Below are 23,507 nucleotides of genomic sequence, written 5' to 3'. Positions count from 1 at the left end.
CCCATTCATGGAGGCTCACAAATGAGCAACAATCCTCTTAGAGGAAAACAAAAACCTGATGTCGACTACTCGACAGTACCCACACACGCACGCACACACACACCAAAAGAACAATAGAACAAAAAGGAAAAAAAAAATGTTCCCACGGTATTAAAGATGCTATACAATTGGGATGATATGCACATTGTTGCGTTCCTTAGAAAAGCGTTCAACTTAATCGGGTGCCGCACAACCGGCGAAGAAAAGGTGCCGACATCTTTTAAGCCTTCAATCATTAGCCGTTCCATTCATTCTCCCACCAAGAGGTGTATGTGCCTGAAAAACACCTTCCAACTTGACAAGCCCTGCAGCCCATCAACAACTAAAACCTCACTCACTGTACATAAATATATATATATATAAAACCGTCACATAAATATATATATATATTTATATATCAACAAATATATCGGGGGTAAGGAGTGACATGAGGACATGGAAGAAATAACAAAAACAAGATGTTTGACTTGTTCATGCAGTTCAGCGGCGGGCCGGACTGAGAGGGGGGGGGGGGGGGGGGGGGGGGGGGGGGGGGAGAAAAAAAAAACCCTTGCTGTGGAAAGAGATTTTGCCTCCATACAAAACGCAGATCATGTAAAAAGGGCCACGTTCATTTACATGTTATTGGCATTGCTTCGCACGACCGGCATCCGCTCCGCGACGTGGGGGTGGGGTGGGGTGTGGGGGCGGAGTCTCCCATCATCACGCTGAAGTGCCGCGCTTGGCTTTTGTTGTCTTTGCTGCGGTTAGTTGAGTTAGTGGGACAGTTTGAGGAAGCCGGCCGCGCCGGCGGGGCTCAGTCGCACATCTCCTCTGGGATCTCGTGCGGGTTGAGGATGCCCGGGACCGACATTTGGATTTTGTGTTTCTCTTCCTGAGCCTGACGAAGCGACGCTTCCCTCTCCTCCAGGAACAGGTCCGTGGTGTCCTCGCCGGCAAATTCCTGCCGAGCGACACGCCGAACGGTTACGACAGCGGCTGGCAAATAATTACTTCCACGCGAAAGGGAGAATTCATTTTCACTTGTCGCATGTTTATGAATTTGATACTATCAGAACAATTCAAGCTGACGACGCAGTGTGGTGGTGGTGTGGGGGAGGGGGGGGGTACCCACATAAACTCATTTACTACCATTGACAGGTGTAAACGTCAAAGGCCAATTTTGACTCGGCCGCAGTGAATGCTACTTGTCATGCTGGCATATTTTGAAGAACTAAAAAAATAATTAGTTCCAGTCGATAATACTGCCATGATCAAGTAGCATTTATCAAAAGAACATTTAACTTATTCACTGCCATTGACAGTTATAATAAAAGGAAATCGCAATTAGATGTTTTTCCCACAATTGTAGAGGCGTACATAGTCCATAAAACAGTTACGTTTTTTCCATTAATCAAAGTAATGATTTTTCTGCCTGAAAGAGGATTGTCCCCTTCAACATAGACAAGTGGCCTAATGATGCGGCCAGGTGGCGCTAATGCAATATATTTGTATAAAATGCAGCCATGGGAAAAAAAAAAAAAAAGGGGAAGAGCATTTAAGAAGGGCAGGTTGGCTAATGTGCCACCATACACTTGCTGTGATTGACTGAAATCATACTTATTGACATTGCAAACAAATAAGAGAATGGTGCATCCTGATTGTCACTGCGCTGTGCAAATGAAGGGGTTGGCTTCCCCAGCCATCCAATACATGCAAAGGTTCCTCACCTTAATCTGGACAAGGAAGTCCCTAAGGTGCTCCTTGAAGGCGGGAATGTCCTGGTTGAGGCTGAACAGCCCGGTTACAAATACCTTCACCTGAGCACTACAGAAAACACGCAGTCCATGTTAGATGTGAGAAGCAGAATGGAAAGCGGGCCGCGGTTGCGTGTGGACTTACTCCTGCAGGTGAGGGAAGGCCGTTTTGAGGAGGTTGGCCACGTACTCCTGGATGAAGACCTGGTTGTTGGCAGGAGAGGCGGGGTTCAGTGCAGTGGTGATTTTGCCCTCCTCCACAAGGTTGAACATATAGGCCAAGATGGACGCGTGCATGGTCAGACCTGGAGGACACATTTTAAAATAAATAAATAAACAAACACAAAGGCAAACACAAAGGCAATCAGCAGATAACCTTCACAGATCAGAACAAAATAGGTATGACAATTACACATCACCGCATTATTGCCAATATCGCGATAAACTAAACAATTAGAATGGCCAATTAATGCTTTGACTCTGAAAATACGATCATTTGGGAGATTCAAAACAGGACCTCTCAAAATCCACTTTAAGATGCCAAAGATGAAAGGGATATATACACACACACACACACACACGCGCACACGCACACGCACACGCACACACACTAGTGGTGGGACTTTCAGTTAAGAAATACATTTGTGGCAAAATCAAAACAAATAAATAGATCATCATACTAAATTTTGAATTTACTAGGGAAAGGTAGAAACAAATCCCACAAAAGGTCAAATGAGATTGAGTCCACGAGAACGGGTCAAGACTTTCCTAAAATTTCTAATGTAAAACAATGCCTAATAAAATGTCCTTTTTATTGATCTGACTAGAACAATCTAGCGTGCACATATAAACATAAAGGGGAGAGTCAAACTCATTCATCTGCAGCTGAGCTTTCCTTTTTACTGAATAGTTTAACCAAACGCATAGAGCATTAGCTGCAGTGCATAGCCAATTTGTTTTTTCTTGCAGTGTTCACAGTGTTTGTCTTATCCACATATACCCCCCCTTTTTTTTTTTACTGTAAAACAAAAAAATAATCACCACACAGAAAAAAAGCTATCGTAGTTGTTTCATATTCCTCCGACAGGGCTGCAACTTTCATTTCAAACCTTATTTATTCCAATTTTTTGCCAATCGGATTTTTCTAAATGGTTCTCACTTGACAGCTGGCAGTGCATATATTAGCAATCTGGTGAAAAACTCAACACCATTTCACATTGATAAATAATCTATTAGGGTGAGAAAAGCAGAGATTTTTGTCACGCAAATGAGAGAAACGTTGCCCCCGAGTGGTAGGATGACAAAGTGCTTGATTTGACATGTACATAGCCGGCTTTTTAAATGGAAATATCGACGAGGATCAACTTAATTAATCATGGCAGCCAATATCGTGATTACGATTAAAATTCGATGAATTGTGCAGCTCTACTGCCTTTCAAAGCAAAAACAAGCAGCACATTTTCATGTGTACTCTGGCCCAAAAATAAACAATAAAACAAACAAACAAATCCCATGCAAGGACAAGAAATCTCATGGTGTTCTTATCTTGCAAGACCTCGGGATCCATAGTATTAACTTGAATTGAATTTTGAAAGTACTGACGGACACCCATTTGAATGATGGGAATGTCCAAAAATATTTTGTCAGTCAGTCCACTGCGAGGTTTTTGGCATACTTATAAATTAACTGTTTTGCATATTTGTCTACTATGTTGCAGCGTCTATCAGCATGAATTGTACTCAGTCTTCAGAAAATGTGACAAATACCCAACCTACAGCTACACATCAAAGTCAAGAATCATGCGTGGTTGCAAAAATCAAACAAGGAGATACAAGTTCTAAATTACTGACACTGCTACACTACCAGAGATTTCTATAGTTTATAACTACCATTTTCATTGCAAAAAAAAAAAAAAAAAAAACTCATATGGTACACAATCTCGCTGACCAACAGTTCAAAGTCATGATTAGAAATGAGTGTCAAGAGAATTTTTGTGTGCTATTTTTCTTTATAAAAATGTTTAACGTGAAGAAATATCTTGCTGGTAAAATAGGGAATTCTGGGATTTAGCTGAGCTGACAGGCTCAATGTTGACACCTAGTGGTCATGATTGAGGCGCAAAAATGTCAATCAAATGACTTTTTATACTGCAGCATTCATATTTAAATGCACAATACAATAACATAACAATAATTAGTGAAAAGATGATTCTCTTTTGTAATTTCTGTATGTAGACCGATCAAAATGCATTGCATATACCAAGCCACGATGATGATTTAAAGTATACCCGCACGTCATTCTGGAACTTTTGTGCGCTGCGAATGAATACAGCAACATTTATGGACGACGAGCAAGAAACTGTTGTTTATTTTATTTTATTAAATAACTTTAATTTTAAATAACTTTAACAACTTCAGGTGTCAACGGGTAAACGCCAACGTAAAGTCAAAGTATGGTCGAACTTATCCAAATACAACCACGGCAGGCAAAATAAACCCAAAATTATAAAGAAAAAGTCAAACGCTTTACTAATTGATGCACATCGGGTCAAGATGAACTTGATGTCCACAGGGATCGGCACCCTTATTATGCAGTACAGGTCACGTCAGGATAACGTGCCTACATCCTGACTTCTTATTTAAAGGGACTGCTCTGGTAAGCAGCACTGTTCCTATTATTTAGGTTTTCTCGAAAAACATTCAAAATGAACGCCACATAATAAAAAAAAAAACGAGCGGCAGTACCACGTAAGAAGAACTACATCTCATACAAATTGGATATCATGAAGCCGTCCAGTGGATATGAGTCATAAATGCTACTCATTTTCTGCTCTCCCTCCCGTGAAGCAGGTTAAACGGCGTTAACATCATGTGAACCTTAAATGACTGTATTGTCGTTCAATCGCAGCAAAACTAAAGAACATCAAACACAGTGATATTTGTAAACATAAAATGAGAAAAGCTGAACAGAAAAATCGATATTGACGACCACTGCTCAATAAACACACAGTCCACATAGACCGAATTTCGCCTTTTACTGTGTGTTGATGGGGTGATGGTCAAGTTTCGACGGATCATCGGGCGACGCGATAGCGTCGGGCGACGCCGCGCGGCAGCCAATCAGCTTCCGGAACGCTCAGCAAAAATCTATTAGCTGCCCACCACTGGTCATTCTTACCATTTGAAACATTGGCAAACCGCTTCAGTTCAGTTGCATACTCACCAGCAGTGTGTGACGTGTCTGTGACCACAGAGAAGATGTGTTGGAGGATATCGCAGAAATACGTCTGGTAAAAGCTCTGCGCTGCGGCTTCCTCCTGGGCCACATTTTGAAGTAATGTATAAAGAATCTGCAGACCTTATGAGCACAAAAAATAATAATAATAAAAAACATGAAGCATAAAACCTCACTAGTATCTGCATTTACAGTGAACTGCTGCGGTAGCACCTGTGGTATCATATGGCATTCTTGTTCCATGACATAACAACACAGGCTACTTACCAGTGTCAGCAACATTCCTCATGGTGTGTTTGAAGGCCCAGATGATGGAGTCCAGCACCAGTTTGAACTGGGCTGGAGGGATGGTGAGGAAGGCAGGGAAGCAGTGCGAGTTGACAGCTTGCAGCAGGTAGAAGAAGTGAGTTCGATGCTCGGGATACTCTTCGAAGTTCTGCGGGGACAAGGAGAAAACCATTCAAGAGTTCAGACAAGCTGATTGACTCGGTTCACAAAGATGTGATCTGGGCCTTCCCGCGCTCCTGAAATATCATAAATATGCTTTTAATTATGAGTCAACAATGTAAGACTGTCACAAAAAATATTTTTAGAATGAATTACTTTGGTTATCAAATAAATTCCCAATTACTGTTTATTTAGTAAGGTTTAATGCAAAAATTGAACTTAACAACCATCAGCATTGAAACACACAATGGCTTGATGTTATACTCTCCGCACTTTTTGAAACTGACTCTATAAACTATTTGTCATTGTTTTCCTCAGTAAAAGCAGATGATTGCAAAGGTCGCATTTTGATTAAATATAAAAATGAATAGGTTTGCTTTTATGATAGACTGCTTTCATGAAAGACTACAGACATCAGAGAATGATTGGAGGTGGAAATCAGAAGAAAGAGATGTTTAAGTTCATAGTTCTAAATGACTTGATTTTTTAAATGATTGTCAATTAACTGACTTGACTAACTGATTCATTTTCACAGCTCTATTTGAGTGCAAAATTTGATGTCCCTGATAAAGTAGAATTCGTGAGCTTAAGCATAGGTGTCGAACTCCAGTCCTCGAGGGCTGCTAAACATGCGGGATACCGGCTCTTGAGGACTGGAGTTTGACCCCTGAGCTTCAGTGTATCATGTGGCCCCTTCCACAATGCTTTTAAAAGTTGGCAAGAAGACTGATAAGAACATACATGAATGGCACATGTGGGGGGAACATGGGTAAACAGTATTAGTTCTTGATTTTTTACTTAGTACTTTTTATTTCATTTTTAGTCTTTTTAAATTTGTTTTTTTTTTTATGTTGACTTGTTAGTGTTAAATATTTCTTAGAGCAGGTTTGTTAGTTTTATAGTTTATCTTTTTTTCAGAATCGATACTTCTTATGTCAATATTATGAGTTTGTTTCAGAAAAAACAAAATCGGGGACGTTTGCAAAGTGAATAATGAAGAAAAACATAAAAACCCATAAAAACAAAATTGATACTAAGCCACATCACTTCTTTTGGATAGATATGGCCGGAAAATTACAAATATGAACCAAACACAAGTCCAGTCATACCTTGTTGATCATATTTAGAGTGCACTCGAAGACAGCGTCAAAGATTTGGGGTATCTCAGTGGTGATGTGTCCCCCCAGCTTGTTAACAATAGTCGCCATGGTGCTGAGAACCTCAGGCTCACGGGCAGCTGGAACGTTGCGTTGATAGTCGATGAGGACGGCGTCTAGCAGTGGGGGGACAAAATTCTCCCCGACCTGCAAAAGGACAGGACGATCAGCCCGGTGACCCGAAAACGAGAATAATGCAGGAAGAAAAATTGCAGCACAGTCAAATGAAAAGTTTAACCAAAAGTGCACGTTTTTATACAACAGTGATAAGATCTCATTGGTGTCCAAATGAATTTTCTGATAGTTTCTCACCATCTGTGGATCGTTGGATCGGCTGACCCAGCCCGAGATCAGTTTCAGGGTCTCCCGTTTCACAGTTCTCATGCTCCTGATCAGAGGCTGCTTGGTCACCATCTCACCTGAACACAAAAGACCAAATGTTAAACAGATCACGCCCAACAAATTTGGAAGGAAAATATTTTGGTGCTTGAGTATGCCTTTTGGCAGCTCCATTAAACTAGTGACCTCTAAAGTCTCTTTGTCATTACATATACGAAAACGACCTGACACTACTCCACACTACACCGGACTCTTCTCTTCTGCATCCCACACCCTCTGGTATCTGCACAAAGCTGGTACCCCCGAGCCGGAGACCACTCAGTCTCCAGGCCATGAATGGAGACCTCTCATTCAAGAGAATGGATCCTGGCGAGTAGTCGTTGCGTTGTCAGGAAAATTTGTACCATCAAATTAAATCAAGTCTGAATCTGTCAGCCAACAGATGATTTTGATTGCAGGGCAACCCTCAGCACACATTTTAGGACCACCTTGGGAGGACGCTTTGAAGAGTGGTTCCACTCTAACCACACAGTCGCAAAAAAGTATAGTACAACGTACACAGGGTGGCGTAAGGCTGTTTTGGTTAACCGGTGTAAAGGCGCCTTCAGACTCTTAAACCCCCATTATTTATAGATGTTGCTGTTGCTCATTTTTTTGATAAATATTTCTTTCCTTTTAAACTTATTATTGATTTGAAATTCCTTTTTATTTTATTACATAGCCAGTATATCTGGAAACAGTGGCGACAAGGGGGATCAACAATTAGAAAGAACCAGCAGGGGGCGTAATTACTTCAACCCAACAAGCTTGCTCTGACATGAGTCGCTATGAAAGATAAAATACATGTACTAAATTATTCTCCAAATAAAAAATTTAAGCGCAGTATCAGCTACGAGAACCTTTCCCTGGACACTTGTTCATATTCACAACTCTGTGGTTTTACTTGAATCATGTACTTGCCTGTCAAAGTACAAGGCTAAGGTGCTTTTGCATGCCAATTTTACACTTCTAACCGCCCTCCTATTTAAACCAAGCATTTTTTTTTAAAGAAATTGTTGTCTTAAGGTCCCTACAAACAGTTAAATCTGTTCACAATTTAGCTAATTGTGGATTAAATGTCATATACATATCAAAAATTGAGAACAGCATTTTTTTGCTTCTGTTGAGTCATTCTGTAAACGTTACTTTCTAAGACCTATGATGACTCGATCACCGTCAACTTTAGATAACCATGAGATATCTCCAAAGTCCAATCACATAAATGCCATAATGAACACACACCTCCCATACCATTTGTCTGAATGGCAGCAGATATGTTCTCGCTCAGGCACTTGTACACATTGAGCATGTCAAGGTAAATCCGTCCAAGTTGGATGACAAATGGGTGTCCAACGGCCTTACAGGCTCTGACATTGGTCTTTAGGATGCTGCCCAGTTGTTTCACAGTCTCTGGGTCCTTCAAAATGTCCACATTCTGAATGTAGATGGAGTGGAAAAAGAACAAAGAAATTTGATTCATCCATGTTAATTCAACACTTAACACTTAAGTTTTCAAAGTTTCAGAAAATAATTCATTGAGGCTATTCCATTTAGTATGACTAAGACTGAAACATCCTGAAGGAAACACCATGAATGTAAATACATATGAAATGTTTGTGCGCATTGGAATTCATTTGTATTTCACGCCTGCAGTACAATAAAATGTTACAGACTGTAAAACTCTTAACACGTCTACGAGTTACCTTGGTTGCCTGCTGAATGATACTGTCCCACACTTGATTGGGCAGCAACATGTATTTCTCGATAAGATGCTCCTGTACGGCCTGGTCTGTCTGAGCGCCAATCATATAACCTACCGCTTCATAGAACGTGTGCACCTTGAACACAGACAAAAAGATTGGGTGATAAGATGATCTGAAGTGTGACAAATGTCTTTCTGTTTTGTACCCTAGAAACAGAAACACATCTCTGAACTGACCTGCTGTGGCTGTAGGTCACAGATGATGGTGTTGATGTTGTTGAGGATCTCGTCAATGAAGGGCATCACCTCTCCCACCTGTACTTGGATGAAGTGGCGCCGGCACTTCTGCGCAATCTTGATGAACGTGTCACACGCCATGTCCTGAACTCCATCGTGGGTCTCTGATGACAAAGGACAATTGGCGGTGCTCAGATTATTAAGTGAAACCATAATACAGTGATAATCGAATCATCCGCTTTCAAAAATCTCACCGTGCATGAATTCAAAGAGCTTGTTGACAACTGTTTTGAGGAACTTCCAGTGGGCTCTTAGAAATCGAGGATACTGGCCGACGATATACATGATGTTGGAGGCTATAATGGCCTTGTTATCCTTTCCCCTCTTTTGTTCACACAGACCTAACAGATCCTGGGATAAACACAGGTCACATTGTCAACAATTTGACATTTTTCTTTAAGAACCTGCCTTATTCATCACTTTTACAACTTTTTAACATACCTTAATGACTGTGACCAAGAACCTCTTTTCATCCTCTTCATGCATCGCCCCACTGATGGATCCAATGGCCCAACACAATGTGTTGAGGTTTTTCCAAGACCACTCAGTACCGTTGACCTGGTTATGAAGCTTCTCTGTCATTATACGCTCTGTGTCTGCATAGTCCAAATGAGTCAGGTATACTGGAGAGGAAGTGGGGAAAACAGAACATTTATGATCAGTACTTTCCTGAAGCACATCCTTGTGTGGCTTGTTGAATAGGATACAATGAAATAGAACTGTTCAGAAAAAAAAATCCTGTTTAAAAAAAAAGGTAAGGGGAAAATCAACCGGAAAAAAAAAAAAACGGAAGAGTTTTTTTTCTCTTTTAATGGCAACAATATTTACATACACTATAACAACTGCACAAGACAAACTACTTTGTTTTGAAGTGAGCAATAAATTACAGCGAAGGAAAAAAAAAAAAACGCTTCAGAAAAGAGGGCAGAGTTTGGATTGACCCACCAAGTGTTTCTCTCATGTTCTTGTAGAGGTTTATAGAATCTGTGTCCTTCATAAACTCTCTGACCACCTCCCCTTGGTCATTCTCCACGACCAGTACTTCCTCTGGTTTGGCCATCCGGCTCACCATCAGCAGACGCACCTATTAGGTATGTCATCAGACATAAACCACTCAATATCAGGCCAGCCTTTACAATTGGTAAGAATCCAAGAATTACAAAGAGATATTCAAAGTAAAGATTTTTTGTTTGAACTTTACTAATGTGTTGGCAAACTCGAGAAGATTTGAGATGGTTTTCAACATCAGCAATACTTATTTTGAAATGAGTCATCCATCAACTCAACAAGCAAGCACATATGTTATTAATTATTAATGTCTAAATTTAAGAGATGATTTTCAATCCTAAATGTGTATGGGCACATGAACCGGTGGTTCTGGGGGTACACATATTGAGCAGGTTACTACATATAAGCACCTCAGAGTCCAGTTGGACAATACACTAATGTGGAATGTCCATGTAGACTACTTACTAAGCTGACCCAAGGTTGTACTTCCTACAATAGGCTCAGATTCTTTGGACTAAGTATGGGAGTTGTGACCACCTTTTACAATGCTGTGCTAGGTAGCATCATAAGAAATGGTATAGGAGCGTGGTTGTCAGTCCAGCTCAAAAACGAAAATAATAAATATGGTAAAAACAGCTATAAAAGTTATCTCCATCACTACAAAGGATATTTGAGAAAGCAGCGCTCAAGTCTGGAGAAAAGAATCCTAGCTGATGCTTATATTTTATACTCTGAATAAGAGATTGTACCCTCGGGCAAACGATTCAGAATGTGTCGTTGTAAATGCAACCGATTTAAATGTTCTTTTCTCCCACCTTCTATTGAACCAAAGTCACAAGGATAGAGCCCTAAAAAATATAATAATAATAATAAAAAAAAAAAAACACAAGATTCTGCACTCCTGTATTTTTTATTCTTCTTTTGTATAATTGGATTTTTTTTCTTAATCAAAACTGACTTTATGATTGTACCATACTGCTATGCTGATGTGTTTTTTTCTTTCTGTTTTATATGTATGTCTGTTTTAAATATTGCCATGGTTTAATGCACTTTGCACAAGACAAATTTCCTCCTAGGGACCATAAAGTTACTCCTATCTTAATTTGTTTGCCATCAATGACTGAAAGGGTGTAGGAATAGTGTGTATCCGAAAAACTTGAATCCAAATGAATCAATACGCGGTACCTTGGATAATACAGGCAAGTAGAGCTGCCTGCGTGGGGGAACGTCAAAGTGCTGGTTGCCAGACAGCAACGGAGATGTGGATGTGGAGAAGGGGCTCTCTCTATAAAGCTCGGCTGCTAGGTGGTTCCAATATTCCAGACAAATTTTAAAGATTTCAGTCTCTTCCACTTCTGACACCAGCAGCATGTAGTGGAGGGCCTGAAGCAGGACAATAAGATTGAATTCATGGAGCAGAAATCTCTTAGATATATTCTGATCCTAATTGGCTCCAACCAGACAACTTACCTCCATTAAAGTTTCTCTCAGGTTAAGCCGAGTTTCAATAAGCGTCCCATGCTCTTTCAGGAAAGTACAAAGGAAAAGACTGAGGTTCTGGATAAAGTTCTGCTCCTCATCCTTCCCATTGGCATAGGCCAGCCGGATATTAGTGTTGAGGGGAAGCATCTAAATAAATAGGACTTGAGTTAGAATTCTATTTTGAATTAAGCTCAAAGGACACACTTGCTTATGCTTATCAGGGTCTATCATGAAGGTCACCTGCTTGAGTTGACACATTGTCAGGGTGAAGAGTGTGACAAACTGCTCCTCGTACTGGCTGACGCTTACTCCAGCAATTTCCGTCAAACACTTCAGTGTCACATTGCGGAACATTGGGACGTTCAGGAACTAAAAGAAAATAAATAAAAAAAAGAGATACTTCGCTTTATTAAGACCCGTTTGATAATTTCAGCCTTTTGTTTTCCCTCTCTCTGCAGATGCCTACCTTATACACTAGTGTGCTGATTAATTTGGTTTCAAAAATATAGCCCAAAGGAATCCAGTTGAGGAAACGTAAAAGGGTTTCCAGAGTGGCATGAACCAAGGGGGCATTCTGGGAGTTTTCCTAAGATACAAAATGTTAAGATTAAAAAAAGTCAGTCTGCAAACAACAATAACATTGATGAGAAACTGGGCTTTACATACCATAACAAATTGGCAAAGCTGGAATATCTGTGAGAATTCATTGCACATACTGAAAGAAACACAAGGCCATATTATGGGCTTTACACACCAGATCACTCAGTGTTGTGTTTGTAAGTACAGTACTCTACTAACCTGTCTTTTAGATGTTTGGCTTTGACCTGGGTCATCTGGCCACTGGAGAAATCAAAGACCTCCTCACTAAGCAGTTTGAGAATAACCATATTGTTCTGACAGAGACTCTCACTGGTTCGACTTGCTCCTACAATGTCACTGATGAACGTTGGCCAGTGTTTGGGCCACTCCTGCTTCAAAATCTACACGCACACACACACACACACACGGATTCACACAAGATAATGATGATGAATATTTTCTACAGAAAATTGTGATTAAAATTTGACAAAAGGGTGGGTTTTTTTCATCTGTGACACATACTAAAAATAAGCAGTGCTTAAAATAACAATTCAAGAATGTGCCCTGAATTCCTGCTTGACTGAGACAAATGTATCTATTACAGCTGGATTTAAAAAATAAATAAATACAATATATAACTTTTTTTTTAATCTGTTTTCCATTTTATATCCCAATAAAGAGCTAGCCCTAATGGCTAAAAAAATGCATTTTTCTTTTCAGTAATTCTAAGCAATTATTTGCAATTAGGATTTTAATTAGTTCATTAGTAATAACAATAAAAAATTCTGTGCAAAATGTACAGACAATAATGTATACGAATTTAAAATGTTTTAACGTGAACATTCATGGCTTGAGCATAACTTGCCACATTTAAGTGAAAAGTAACTGTTGTAAACCACTCATTCAGCATTCTGGCACTTGTGCTCAATTTTACGATTTAGCTAATTTTCTATTTGTCGTTTTTAAAAAGAAAAAAAAAATAATTGGTTGGATTAATTGCAAAGCCCTAGTCTAATACTGATTCTTAAAAATATAAACTGGTCTGTAACAACATTAAATGTATGGTTGTAGTTACTAAACCTGGCCATGCCTAAGGTAATAATTAATTTCGCCAAAAGGTGGCGCATTTCTGTAATATGGTTCAAATCCATTCAGAGAGCATTTATTCTATGATTCAACAGAACATTCCCCCAGGTATGAAATACAAAGTGAAAATCATACAAAACACCGATTAACTCGCTTTTATCAATATCGAATGAATGGCTCGCTTAATTAAACAAGCGTATATTGAAGTGAGTTATTTTCCATTGAGGCCCTCAAGTTCAGCTCTAAGAAGTATGGCTGATATGTACTAACTTTTTTTTTAAATTATAGCTTGTTAAAGAAATTAGTAATAACCGATAAGAGTTCTAAAGTGCTTGATTCCATTTTGACATGCTGTATCATTTTAAGGCAGTTCTGTGCAGCGTGGTTAGCATGTCTGCCTCACGGTTCAGGGTGCCGAGTTCAAGCAAAGCAGCTTGCTCCAACCTTCCTGTGTGGAGTTTGCATGTTCTTCCCGAGCCAGCGTGGCTCTCTGGCTTCCTTCCATATTCCAAAAACATGCATGGCAGGTGTACTGAACACTCTAAATCATCCTTTGGTATGATTGGTTGCGTGAATGGTTGTGTGTCTCAGGGTGCCCTGCGATTGGCTGGCAACAAGTCCAGGGTGTCTTATTTTGTTTATTTTACTTCGGCACGTTTGGCCCTCAAGAGCTTCTGTAGTTTGCGCATTTCTCTCGATTTTTTCGCATTCACGCAAAACAAGAAGGCTTGTGCAATATGGCTACGTCTGAGTAAAGCGAGACGTTTGTTCTTAAAAAACAGAAGGTGTTTTGTAAGTGGTTTGGGAGTCATTCAGGTTTGCAGACGTGAGCAATTACCGCTGCAACGTTTGTTCACAACAAACTTATTTCGGCAACTAAATCAGAGGCACCTGAAGGAGTACGTAACATGTCAAAAGCTTTGCGAGGGGAAGAAGACCGAGTAATCCAACAAACTGCTACTAAAAGGCAACTCACCAAGGGGGAGACATTCACACTTGGAAGCACATTGGTTGTATACATAGATTGTATACATATATACAATGGAAAAGCGAGCGGGGTGGGGGGGTGGGGGGTTATAACATGCAGCGGGGCATGCCTCAAGCCAGGGGCAATGGACAGGCAGCACTTACTTGATGAAAATGTATTTAAAAAAAAAAAAAAATATATATATATATATATATATATATATATATATATATATATATATATACACTCTGTTAAATGCTACCTAAAATAAAAGTAAAACTTGTTTTGAATTTTTTTTAAAATATCAGGGGAAAAAGGAAAAAAAAAAACATTGAAAATCAAATTTTGGGGGACAAAAAGTTGCTATTTGTGTTGTCATGTCTTGTTAATGTTACCAAATTAATGTTATTTGACACTTATCTTTACAGCCTGTTGATTTCTAGTATTTGCTACAGTGCAACTGACAACTGATTGAATGTCAAAATAAAGAAACCCTATGTTCAAAAGTTCTAACCCTATGTTCAAAAGTTCGAACAACACTGGGAAAGAGAATTTCAAGCATCACAGCTTTGGAGTATGTTACAAGTCTTGCCCAACAAATAAAAGACGTTCATGGCGACCAGATTGTTAATCATTCACTAGTCAATACTGCCTAAAATGAGAGGCATCAATTTAGAGAACTTTTTTTTTTTTTTTTTTTTAACGTGAAGCAGTCAAAAAATTTTTATGCACCAAACTTTTGTGATGGTGCACTAAAGAAAAAGAAGGCAGGGTGCACCAATAAAGCAGCCTGTGATATCAAACGCTTCCATTCTCTGAGCGCTGCACCTACTACCAGCTTCAAAGACCTTGAAGAGTATCCATAGTATAGTCACAATCATTTCTTGACTATTTTGTGACTGGTTTCATGTTTACATGCAACAGCAACTTGATTATCGGCCTCCATGTATTCAATAAATTGCATAAAGGTCAAAAAAGATTTAAAAAAATTAACCCATTTAAGCATTTACATTGTAGTTATTTGCTTTTAAGACGGCCCTGCTACCCTGAACATTTCAAGCAATAATTAAAATTGTGTTAAACAATCATAGCAGTTCTAAACGTAGTTAAAAACTCGAACAAGATTTAACGTTAGCTAGCCCTCAACCTTAAGGGTTATTTAGGCATTTTAGTGGGTCATGAAATATCAAAACCAAGGCATCACTGTTCTGGATGGATTTTTAGAAGATAGGTTGACATTTTGCCAGTAGATGTGGACCAGAAAAAATAGGCAAACATTTTTTGGGCCATTATGAAAGACATCTCATTATCATTTCACACCATTTTGAGTGGAAATATTTTTTGAGACCTACCTGAACAAGAATCATGTTCAGCTTTCCAATGTACACCTTTTCTTTCTAAAGAAAAAAAAAAACAAAATAGCAAAAGCAAAACAAATGAGCAGTTGGTTTGTTTAAAAGGCAACAATAATAACTACATTTGGTATCTGGTACTAAAAAACATGGTTCGTAAATGGTTGTGGTAAGGAACAAAACCTCACATCACCACTGTGAACAATACAGTGCCTTGAGATATGAGTGATTGGATTTCTGAGCTTTGAGATTCCAGCCAACATTGAATTTTTTTAATAATTTGAAAGCACAAACCTGAGACAGGAGACTGTATGGTGACCATTAACTCAACCCACTTCAACAGGCTTCAGTTTACAAGTAATAATAAGTGACCAATTAATCAAAACCTATGTTTTAAGGTGTTTTCCCCCACTCCCAGTTGAGGCTTACTGTCAAAATAAAAATTAAACTAATCAAATTATACTTTGTGTAGTTTAACATCCGCGGATAAACCTTTCAATCCACTGGATTAACTTTCATTTTTAAGAAATCTAGGGACGCCAAATGCAGAAAGAAAAGTACTCAGAAACATACTGTTAATTTTATTTGCAAACGAGTAATTTTTGGTGGGGAGAAAAAAAGAAAAAAAAACTGACAAAAAAAAACAGATAATCTGACTGATTCACAGAGATATTGGAAAATGTCCTGGTAAGAGGCTAAACTTTGTAAAATTCTGAAATGTTTTTAGTTAATTAAAAAGTCTGTCTTCAAAATTGATTTATTATTATTTTTGATAATGATTAGTTGTTGATTAATCATTGCACTTCTAGAGATGAATGCTTTAAGTTACGTGCCTTGTCAGAGAATGAATTAAACTCAGATCTCAAGGCAAAGTTCAAGTTAGTCTGAATTCCACCTTAAAAAAATCATTACACGAGTGACATAAGAATCAGTGTTACATACCTCCACATTAGCGGCATCAGATGACGTCTTAATAATAAGACCAACAACATACTTTTTTATCCCTGGAAAATACAGACGTTACAACAATTGAGAGACACTGTTTGGCAACCTGTTGTGCTAACAATGATGTTAGCATGTAGTGCTGGGTTTTGTACAGCCACTTGTATTTGATGAGAAGGGTGCTCTTGTTTAATACAAGTAACATTTCCACAGACAATCAATGTTGTCTGTGTAAACAGAGCGTATTAAAAACTGTTTTCAGCTCTCTCATATTGCTTTTTTTTAAGCCTGCAGCAAAATCAAATCTATATCAACGTGGCTGGGTGAAGCGAATGGAGCTGAAAACAAGCCAGTAATCTTAAATTAGGTGGGGAAAAGACTGGGTTTGCTACTTGCACAAAAAGATTAAAAAAACAAAAACAAAAACACAAAGTGTGAAAATTAGGTTTCTGGATGAACTTTTTTTTTTTTTGAGAAGGTGTGGGGGGGGGGGGGGGGGGGGGGGGGGGTTAAAGTCTGATGTTATCAACAAATTAGGATATGTCTAGAGGCCCAAGAAAAAACTATAGCGTACACAGTACTACAGTGTCCAGAGATAGTGCTGGGCAATAATATCGATATATCGCGATACAAAGTGACGCAATACGTGTATTGCGATACGGCATTCAGCATCCAATATATTCTGTATCAGTTTTGAAACTTTATAATACGAAGATAACATTTCATTCGTTTCTGCCGTTGTAGTCACATCTTGGGCTTCTTTCTCCTGTTCATGTTGTTCGTAGTAAGCTCTTGTATGTGTTCCCGAGAAGCGCATTAAATATCCGACTCCTACTCCTCAACAACCAACGATATTAGCGAGCAGTAGAATATCATGGTGCGTTTAAAACAAATGGGAATTTTGATATTGAGTTTTGTTTTGTTTCTTTTATATGCTAAGAAATTTTCATAATGAGTAAAAAAAAAAAACCTGTAAAGAAGCGACCATATCTCAAGGTTTCACTGTATTTGATAAATTAAAAATTATATTTCTCCTTGGTTTTTGTTGTATTTTTTTTCCACCAACATGAGTGAACTCACAAAGATGTTTTGGTTGAAAAGCAAAAGGCAGAAAAAATGGTGGGTCATAAGAGTCACGTGTGGCAAAGTGCTACTGTGTTTCTTCGACATGATTGCCATCTGAAAGAGTATTCTCAACTGCTGGAGACATATTAACACAGTCAAGAACATGCTTGAAAAAAAAATGTGGACATGCTTTTTTTTTTTTTTTTTTTTTAAAAGAATGTTTATTGTGTGTTCATTGATGTTACCGGTGCGTGGCTTCTGAAAGAATAAATGGAATTAGTCTATTCTAATAATTTCTTTGTCTTTTTGTCACTGTTTATATGCCATCGATTTTATTTATTTATTTTTTTTTACAAACAGTGCCTAATCTATCGCGATATGTATCCGAGACATCGTATTGGAATACACCTTTGCTATATCACAATATATCGCAAGACCCAATAACCAGCACTAGTTCTACGACACTGCAACTGGCTAAGTCAAGTGGCAATGCACATTGCAATGTTACATATTCAAATCTGATAGATCAGTGAGATAGCACCACCCATGTAGTATTGACCAGCATGGTAAGAACTGCCGAGTGCGTAAAAGGAAATGTTAAAAGTAACTAAAACAAGATTTAAAGTTCTTAAAATGATTTCATTGCATCACAGATAAAGTGTAGCATAAAACGTACCTTCACATTGATTCCTGGGAAGAATTTTCCATCTTGTTTTGATAACAGTTTCCAAGATCTGAAGGGCATAGTACTGTAAAAAGCAACAAGAGGCAAATAAATGCACTGCAAACATTGGCAATTTTGTGCAAACTTTGAGAAAACATCACCATAATGCATAATCTAAGAACCAGTGCCATATTGGGGAAATTTGCATCATTTCAGCATCAGTAATGAATCCAGAAGAGTGAAAACAGCATGACAAGTCTATCAGCATTGTTATTTTTTGAGTGCTAGGTACTAATGGTTAATTTTGACATTTGAAATCAGATTAATCACACTGAACCGGCTTACTTTCTTTAGTGCTTTGCAGTGGAGAAAAAAAGACCTGGTAAACTAAGTGAAATCCAGTTGTACTTGAAGCATTTATGTTTGCACTATTTTTGCACTAGGGGAGTCATTGCTAACATTTAATTCATGGTATGCTTGATGTGCAGACTCCTTGTGAACGGCATAGAAACTACAACAAATGTAATATCTGCCTTCCACTTTTTCAATGGAACAAAAGTAAATTGCACAATTAACTCCTCAGCTGTTCCATGGCCAGGTGTATGTCATCCCACTCAAAAGATGCCTTAGAAGGCCGAGAGTTTATAAAGTGAGGCACTTCATTTGATATCTGGTGAAGTTTTCTCTCAACATGAAGTCCAAAGAGCTGTTACTTTCTGTGAATCAAGCCATCATTAGGTTGCTAACAGGGAGATAGCAAAAACATCAGCTGTGGCCAAATAAACCATTTCGTATCTTCTTAAAACGAGAGAAGGCACTGGGCAAGTTCAACACAAAAATAAGACCTGGGAGCCCACAGAAAACATATATTGTGAAAGACAGATGAATCCTTTCTCTCGTCAAGAAAAAAAAAAACCTTCAGAAAAGTTGGCCAAGTTGAAAACACTCTCCAGGAGGTGCTTATCTCTGTTCAAGTTAAAAAAAAAAATCAAGAGATAACTTTACCAAAATAAGTACAAAGGTTCCACTACAACATGTAAATGACCATTGATGAGCCTCAAAAACAGAAAGGCAAAATTAGAGTTCGCCAAGAAACATCTAAAAGAGACTGTACTGTTCTGGATTAATATTTTATGGACAGATGAGATGAAAATCAACGTGTACCAGGATGATGAAAAGAGAAAAGAAGGGAGAAGGTAAGGAATTGCTCAAGAGCCAAAGCATACAGGCTGATCAGTGAAACATGGTGTTTGTAGTCCAATGGCACTGGCATGTATGGCTGCAAGTGGAATATTACCTTTTATAGTGGAATAGGATCGTTTATTTTTATTAATGTCACTGCTGAGAAAAGCAGCAGAATGAATTATGAAGTGTTTCGGACAATATTATTTGCTGACGTTAAGCATTAATCACAATGCAGATAGACAATAACCCAAAGGAAGTGGAATGTGTGGCCAAGTCAAACACCTGACTTGAATCAGACTGAACATGTATTTCAGTTGCTGAAAGAAAAAAAAAAAAAAAAAGGAAAGACTGCTGCAGCAGAGCATCACTAGAGACAAAGTCCCAGCATCTGGCTTCAATACTTCAGGCTATCCTTGATTGAAAAGGATTTGCATCAAATATTGTATCGAAAAGTGACTCTTTGATCATTGATCTATAGTTTGCCCAATTACTTTTGTTGCCTTAAATAGTCAGAAGGCATATATAAAATGCGTGGACATTCCTTTTCCTTAAACATGATTTGGATGTAAAATTCAAGTAAAGCTAAGTCTGCATTTCAAGCACATCTTTAATGTTTAATTCAGAATGCATTGTGATTTTAGACCAAGCGGGAATGCTGAAAATTGTGTCCATAACCAAATTTCTATGGACCTGCTTTTAAGTGTGCAATAGATTGGAAATGTGCAGTGTTCAGTAAAGGGTCACTGTGACAAACAAATCAGCTCAAGTCCTACTATGTTAGTTAAGTACAAAAAATGCTTAATCTTAAGATTATTTGTCCTGGTGTCTTAATACATCAATAGTACAAGAAATTTGGCATGAAATTGAGTTGATACATTTTGTTTATTGTGAAGAGACTTACCCCCACATTCACTCGAGTGACTTGTGTCAGTTAAGCATTTCTATGAGGATAATATTGTACAATAATGTCTGAACACAACTTACTTTGGTGTTCATATTTTGGGAGAACTCTAGGATGGTGTCCACTCTCGTCCAGGCATCAGGGTGTTCTTTGAGGTGTGTCAACACTTCTTGTGCCATTCTTTGCTGCAATGGATTTTTTTCAAGACACTAAATAATGACTTACAAGATAGGGGAATAGAACTTCAGTCTGTCTTCTAAGACTAGAACATTGATATTAGCAAAATGCAATGCCATGGAAATGATCAAAAATGTCATTTGCGAGATAATTTACCTGTGGTCCCACCCCATGATATAAACAGTTCACCACATTATCCAGCAAGTTGATATCCAGTTTCTGGTTGAAGTCCAGCAGCTGCTGTGCTGCATGGTCTGCTAACATTGTCATAATTGCTGGCATAGAGCTCTGAAACAACGGCAGGAAAGACAGGAGGGGTCATGGAAGCACCGGACTCATTCAACGAGCAAAGTCATGTGAACCATGTGTTTTGAAACTATTCCAAACAGCTGACAATGAAATAACAATATCCCCTCAACCCACCAACTAACTGTCCTCAACGTGTCTGAAACCATTCAAAAGTAAAAAGACAAAAGTGTCAGGGTAAGAAAAGCTCCGGTCAAACGTTGGCCAGGACAAGGAGAAATTAAGCCAGGAATGTCCAATTTATAACAATACGGATTCAAACTGTTACTCTTGAACAAAGTTGGTATGAATTCGACATTATTGATAAGTAGTAAACCACGTGTCTGATACAAAAGTGGACGTCACTTTGTTTACATCTTGAGGGCCGAGCTAACTAGATATCCAAAGTCCAACTTAAAAGAAAAAAAAAACACAAGTGAGCAATTTACGATCGTGTTGACAATGTCGGGCAACAGTTGTAGCCATGTCAGCATTCATTCTGCACAACTTCACACGCAGCATTCGAAACATGAAATTGCCCTTAGGCCCTATTTTGTGAAGATGCGGAGTGGCTAACAGCTCCCATGTGGTCCAGCAATGGCGTGGTCCAACCCCTCCCACCACAAGGCACTCGGCGCCATCGATCGGCTCCGCGTAACGTGAAATGAGTCGGGGTGCTTTTCGGTTGCCGTTAGCTTCGAATTTACAGTTTTGTGCTTTTAAGATGGTTGGCTGCGTACGCGTGACACGTGACAAAGAGAATGCTAACAGTGGCGAGCAAGTGAGTGCCTAGCAACACCAACTTGACATCCGCTACCATCACGTACACGAGTGATGCTGGCGAGCAGGGAGAGGCGTGGATTTCAATCACACAACGTTGCTTTTCAAACAGAGTTCAAACACATCTCGGACACCACGCATGACTTGCACCTTCGCTACACAGCACACGCTAGGGACGCGCGTGGCTATTTGATTACACAAAGTATGTTATCAATGTCATTTAGGTGCCGTTTCGTGAACACAATGAAAAGCTACGCGAACACGACATAAAACAATACAATATCCGCTAGCTATCCCCTGCACATGTAGAAAACAGCCAGCTTTTACGAGCAACTTGGCGCTTTGCACTTCACTTCAGTTTACGTACCTACAGTCCGAGGCTCTGATTGAAAAGTGCGGCGTTAGCCCAAAGAACGTACAAGATAATAGTGAGCACTTAAAAATCACAGTTGATAAGAGAAGGTTTCCTTATTTCTGCAGCGTTGACTATCTCCAGCTCCAGCAGCGAGGGATGTCTGACTGGTAAGAACCACTGATTGGATCCCAAAACTACTATCAAGGCAAAGGCAGCAATCTGTCACTCCAAGACATTTTATGGAACAAAACAAACCTTGATTCACAAACCTAATAAATGCGTTACTCTTAATAAATTTCCAGCGGGGCGGTATGGAGGTTGTATGCCTGCGCCTCCTTTCCTCTCTCGAGCAACTAACTCGCAACCGGTTGAAACCGGTTCAGACTGGGAGATTCCATCTCGGTTTAGTTTTCAGCCGATGGCGCCGCGTAAAGTTTGGACTGGAGGTCCGCCCCTCGCGCAAGGTGATTGGTTGCAACGTTGGCGGACAAATCCCGGTTGCGCTCCCATTGCGCGGCGAACGCGTCAATCAATTTCAATTGGCTCAAGCGCCCACGCTACCACTCCGCCAGGAGAGAAAAAGAGGGCAGACTCCTATGTAGAATGGATTTCTTCATGAGTCCTCGTCGGAATAGCGAACGGCTAAAAGAGATCTTTAACATTTTCTCGAGCTTTAAAATAAGAACAGTCATCTACCGAGGTCTTTATTATTAACACAGACGCGACACGCAGTTAATTAAAAAAAGAGACACCCGTCTTACAAATCCTATCTGCCTAGACTCGCAATTTGAGTTATTTACAAATGTAGGAATGAAAACGATCGGCATGTGTCCACGACAGAACCGCTGCTGGTTTGGCCGACGGGATCCACTGCAAGTACCATTCATGTGCCTGTTGCTTGTAAGCTGGTAATTTTCCACCAGCCACGAGTGGGAGTGGTTACACGATCACGAACGCACGAGGTTACAAAAAACGACCTGGAGTATAATTTGCTTCCAGAAGGGGCGACGGTAGAAAATGACAGGTGGACCTTTGATACACAGATCGTAGGTAGCAGCATAAATAGATCATGAAGTGGAACATTGCAGGATTAGTCCGTCCCGAGCCATACTCGGGGCATTGCTGTCAACGAGGATGCAAACATGACAGCACCCCCCCCTCACCCCCCTCTCTTTGGTCACGTGGTCCAGCGCGCTACTTGATGGAAAAATACTGGATTTGGTGTTGAGTGGAGAGACAGTACACAACCTAGTACAAAGTCATTCACGGAGGATTTTTTTAAGGGCGTCTCGGACTTCACCCAGCAACAACGATTTAAGACTACGTGAACAACAATCGACAATGCTTACTTTTTTTAAACGGTTATTTTGAAGTTTGATACAATCTCGTTGTTATGTTAAGTCACGTTATTTCTTGTTCTCTTTTGGCAATATTCGCTTGCAAATTTGCTAAACATGCAATGCAGCATGAACATGCATTGTCAAGCGTAGCAGGTGCATTTGTAGGGTACATCATTGTAACATGTGGCCATTCACGGGCCAAATACAGCCTAATTTGATGTCAAGAGGGTTGGACGAATGAAATAATAGCCTAGCTAATACAATTAATCAGCAGGTGTTTTTCAATTTAGTATTTCATTTTGTTGACTTTTCTGGCATTGGAGGAATAAGGATTCCACCAGGCCCAAAT

At 39.3% G+C, this 23,507-nt stretch overlaps 1 protein-coding gene across 5 annotated transcripts; it reads right to left on the bottom strand.

The window, feature by feature from the left end:
- Positions 1-558: 558 nt before the first annotated feature.
- xpo1b (exportin 1 (CRM1 homolog, yeast) b) lies at positions 559-22,218 on the bottom strand. 5 transcript variants are annotated; one of them, XM_088421088.1, is made up of 26 exons: positions 22,088-22,173; positions 21,831-22,015; positions 20,555-20,686; positions 20,305-20,406; positions 18,148-18,220; positions 16,407-16,468; positions 15,465-15,509; positions 12,279-12,460; positions 12,147-12,195; positions 11,947-12,066; positions 11,721-11,849; positions 11,469-11,627; positions 11,184-11,381; positions 9,936-10,074; positions 9,432-9,613; positions 9,185-9,341; positions 8,931-9,094; positions 8,695-8,829; positions 8,234-8,426; positions 6,926-7,032; positions 6,566-6,760; positions 5,277-5,445; positions 4,998-5,132; positions 1,921-2,080; positions 1,749-1,845; positions 559-982 (listed from the first exon to the last, which is right to left on the bottom strand). In XM_088421088.1, the coding sequence occupies exons 3-26, from the start codon at positions 20,678-20,680 to the stop codon at positions 836-838; spliced, it is 3,225 nt and encodes a 1,074-aa protein (XP_088277214.1). In that variant the 5' UTR covers positions 20,681-20,686; positions 21,831-22,015; positions 22,088-22,173; the 3' UTR covers positions 559-835. The 5 variants fall into 5 exon arrangements, with proteins under 5 accessions (XP_088277214.1, XP_088277215.1, XP_088277213.1 ...); XM_088421089.1 differs by lacking the exon at positions 21,831-22,015 and having other exon boundaries at positions 22,088-22,218; XM_088421087.1 differs by having other exon boundaries at positions 21,831-22,192.
- Positions 22,219-23,507: the final 1,289 nt, after the last annotated feature.

The sequence above is a fragment of the Hippichthys cyanospilos genome, chromosome 8 (genome assembly GCF_059441005.1).
Source record: "Hippichthys cyanospilos isolate Australia breed blue-spotted pipefish chromosome 8, RoL_Hcya_1.0, whole genome shotgun sequence".
In the NCBI taxonomy this organism is placed as follows: Eukaryota; Metazoa; Chordata; class Actinopteri; order Syngnathiformes; family Syngnathidae; genus Hippichthys; species Hippichthys cyanospilos.
The sequence above is the reverse complement of the archived record's forward strand: the minus strand, read 5'-3'. Positions and strand labels throughout refer to the sequence as shown.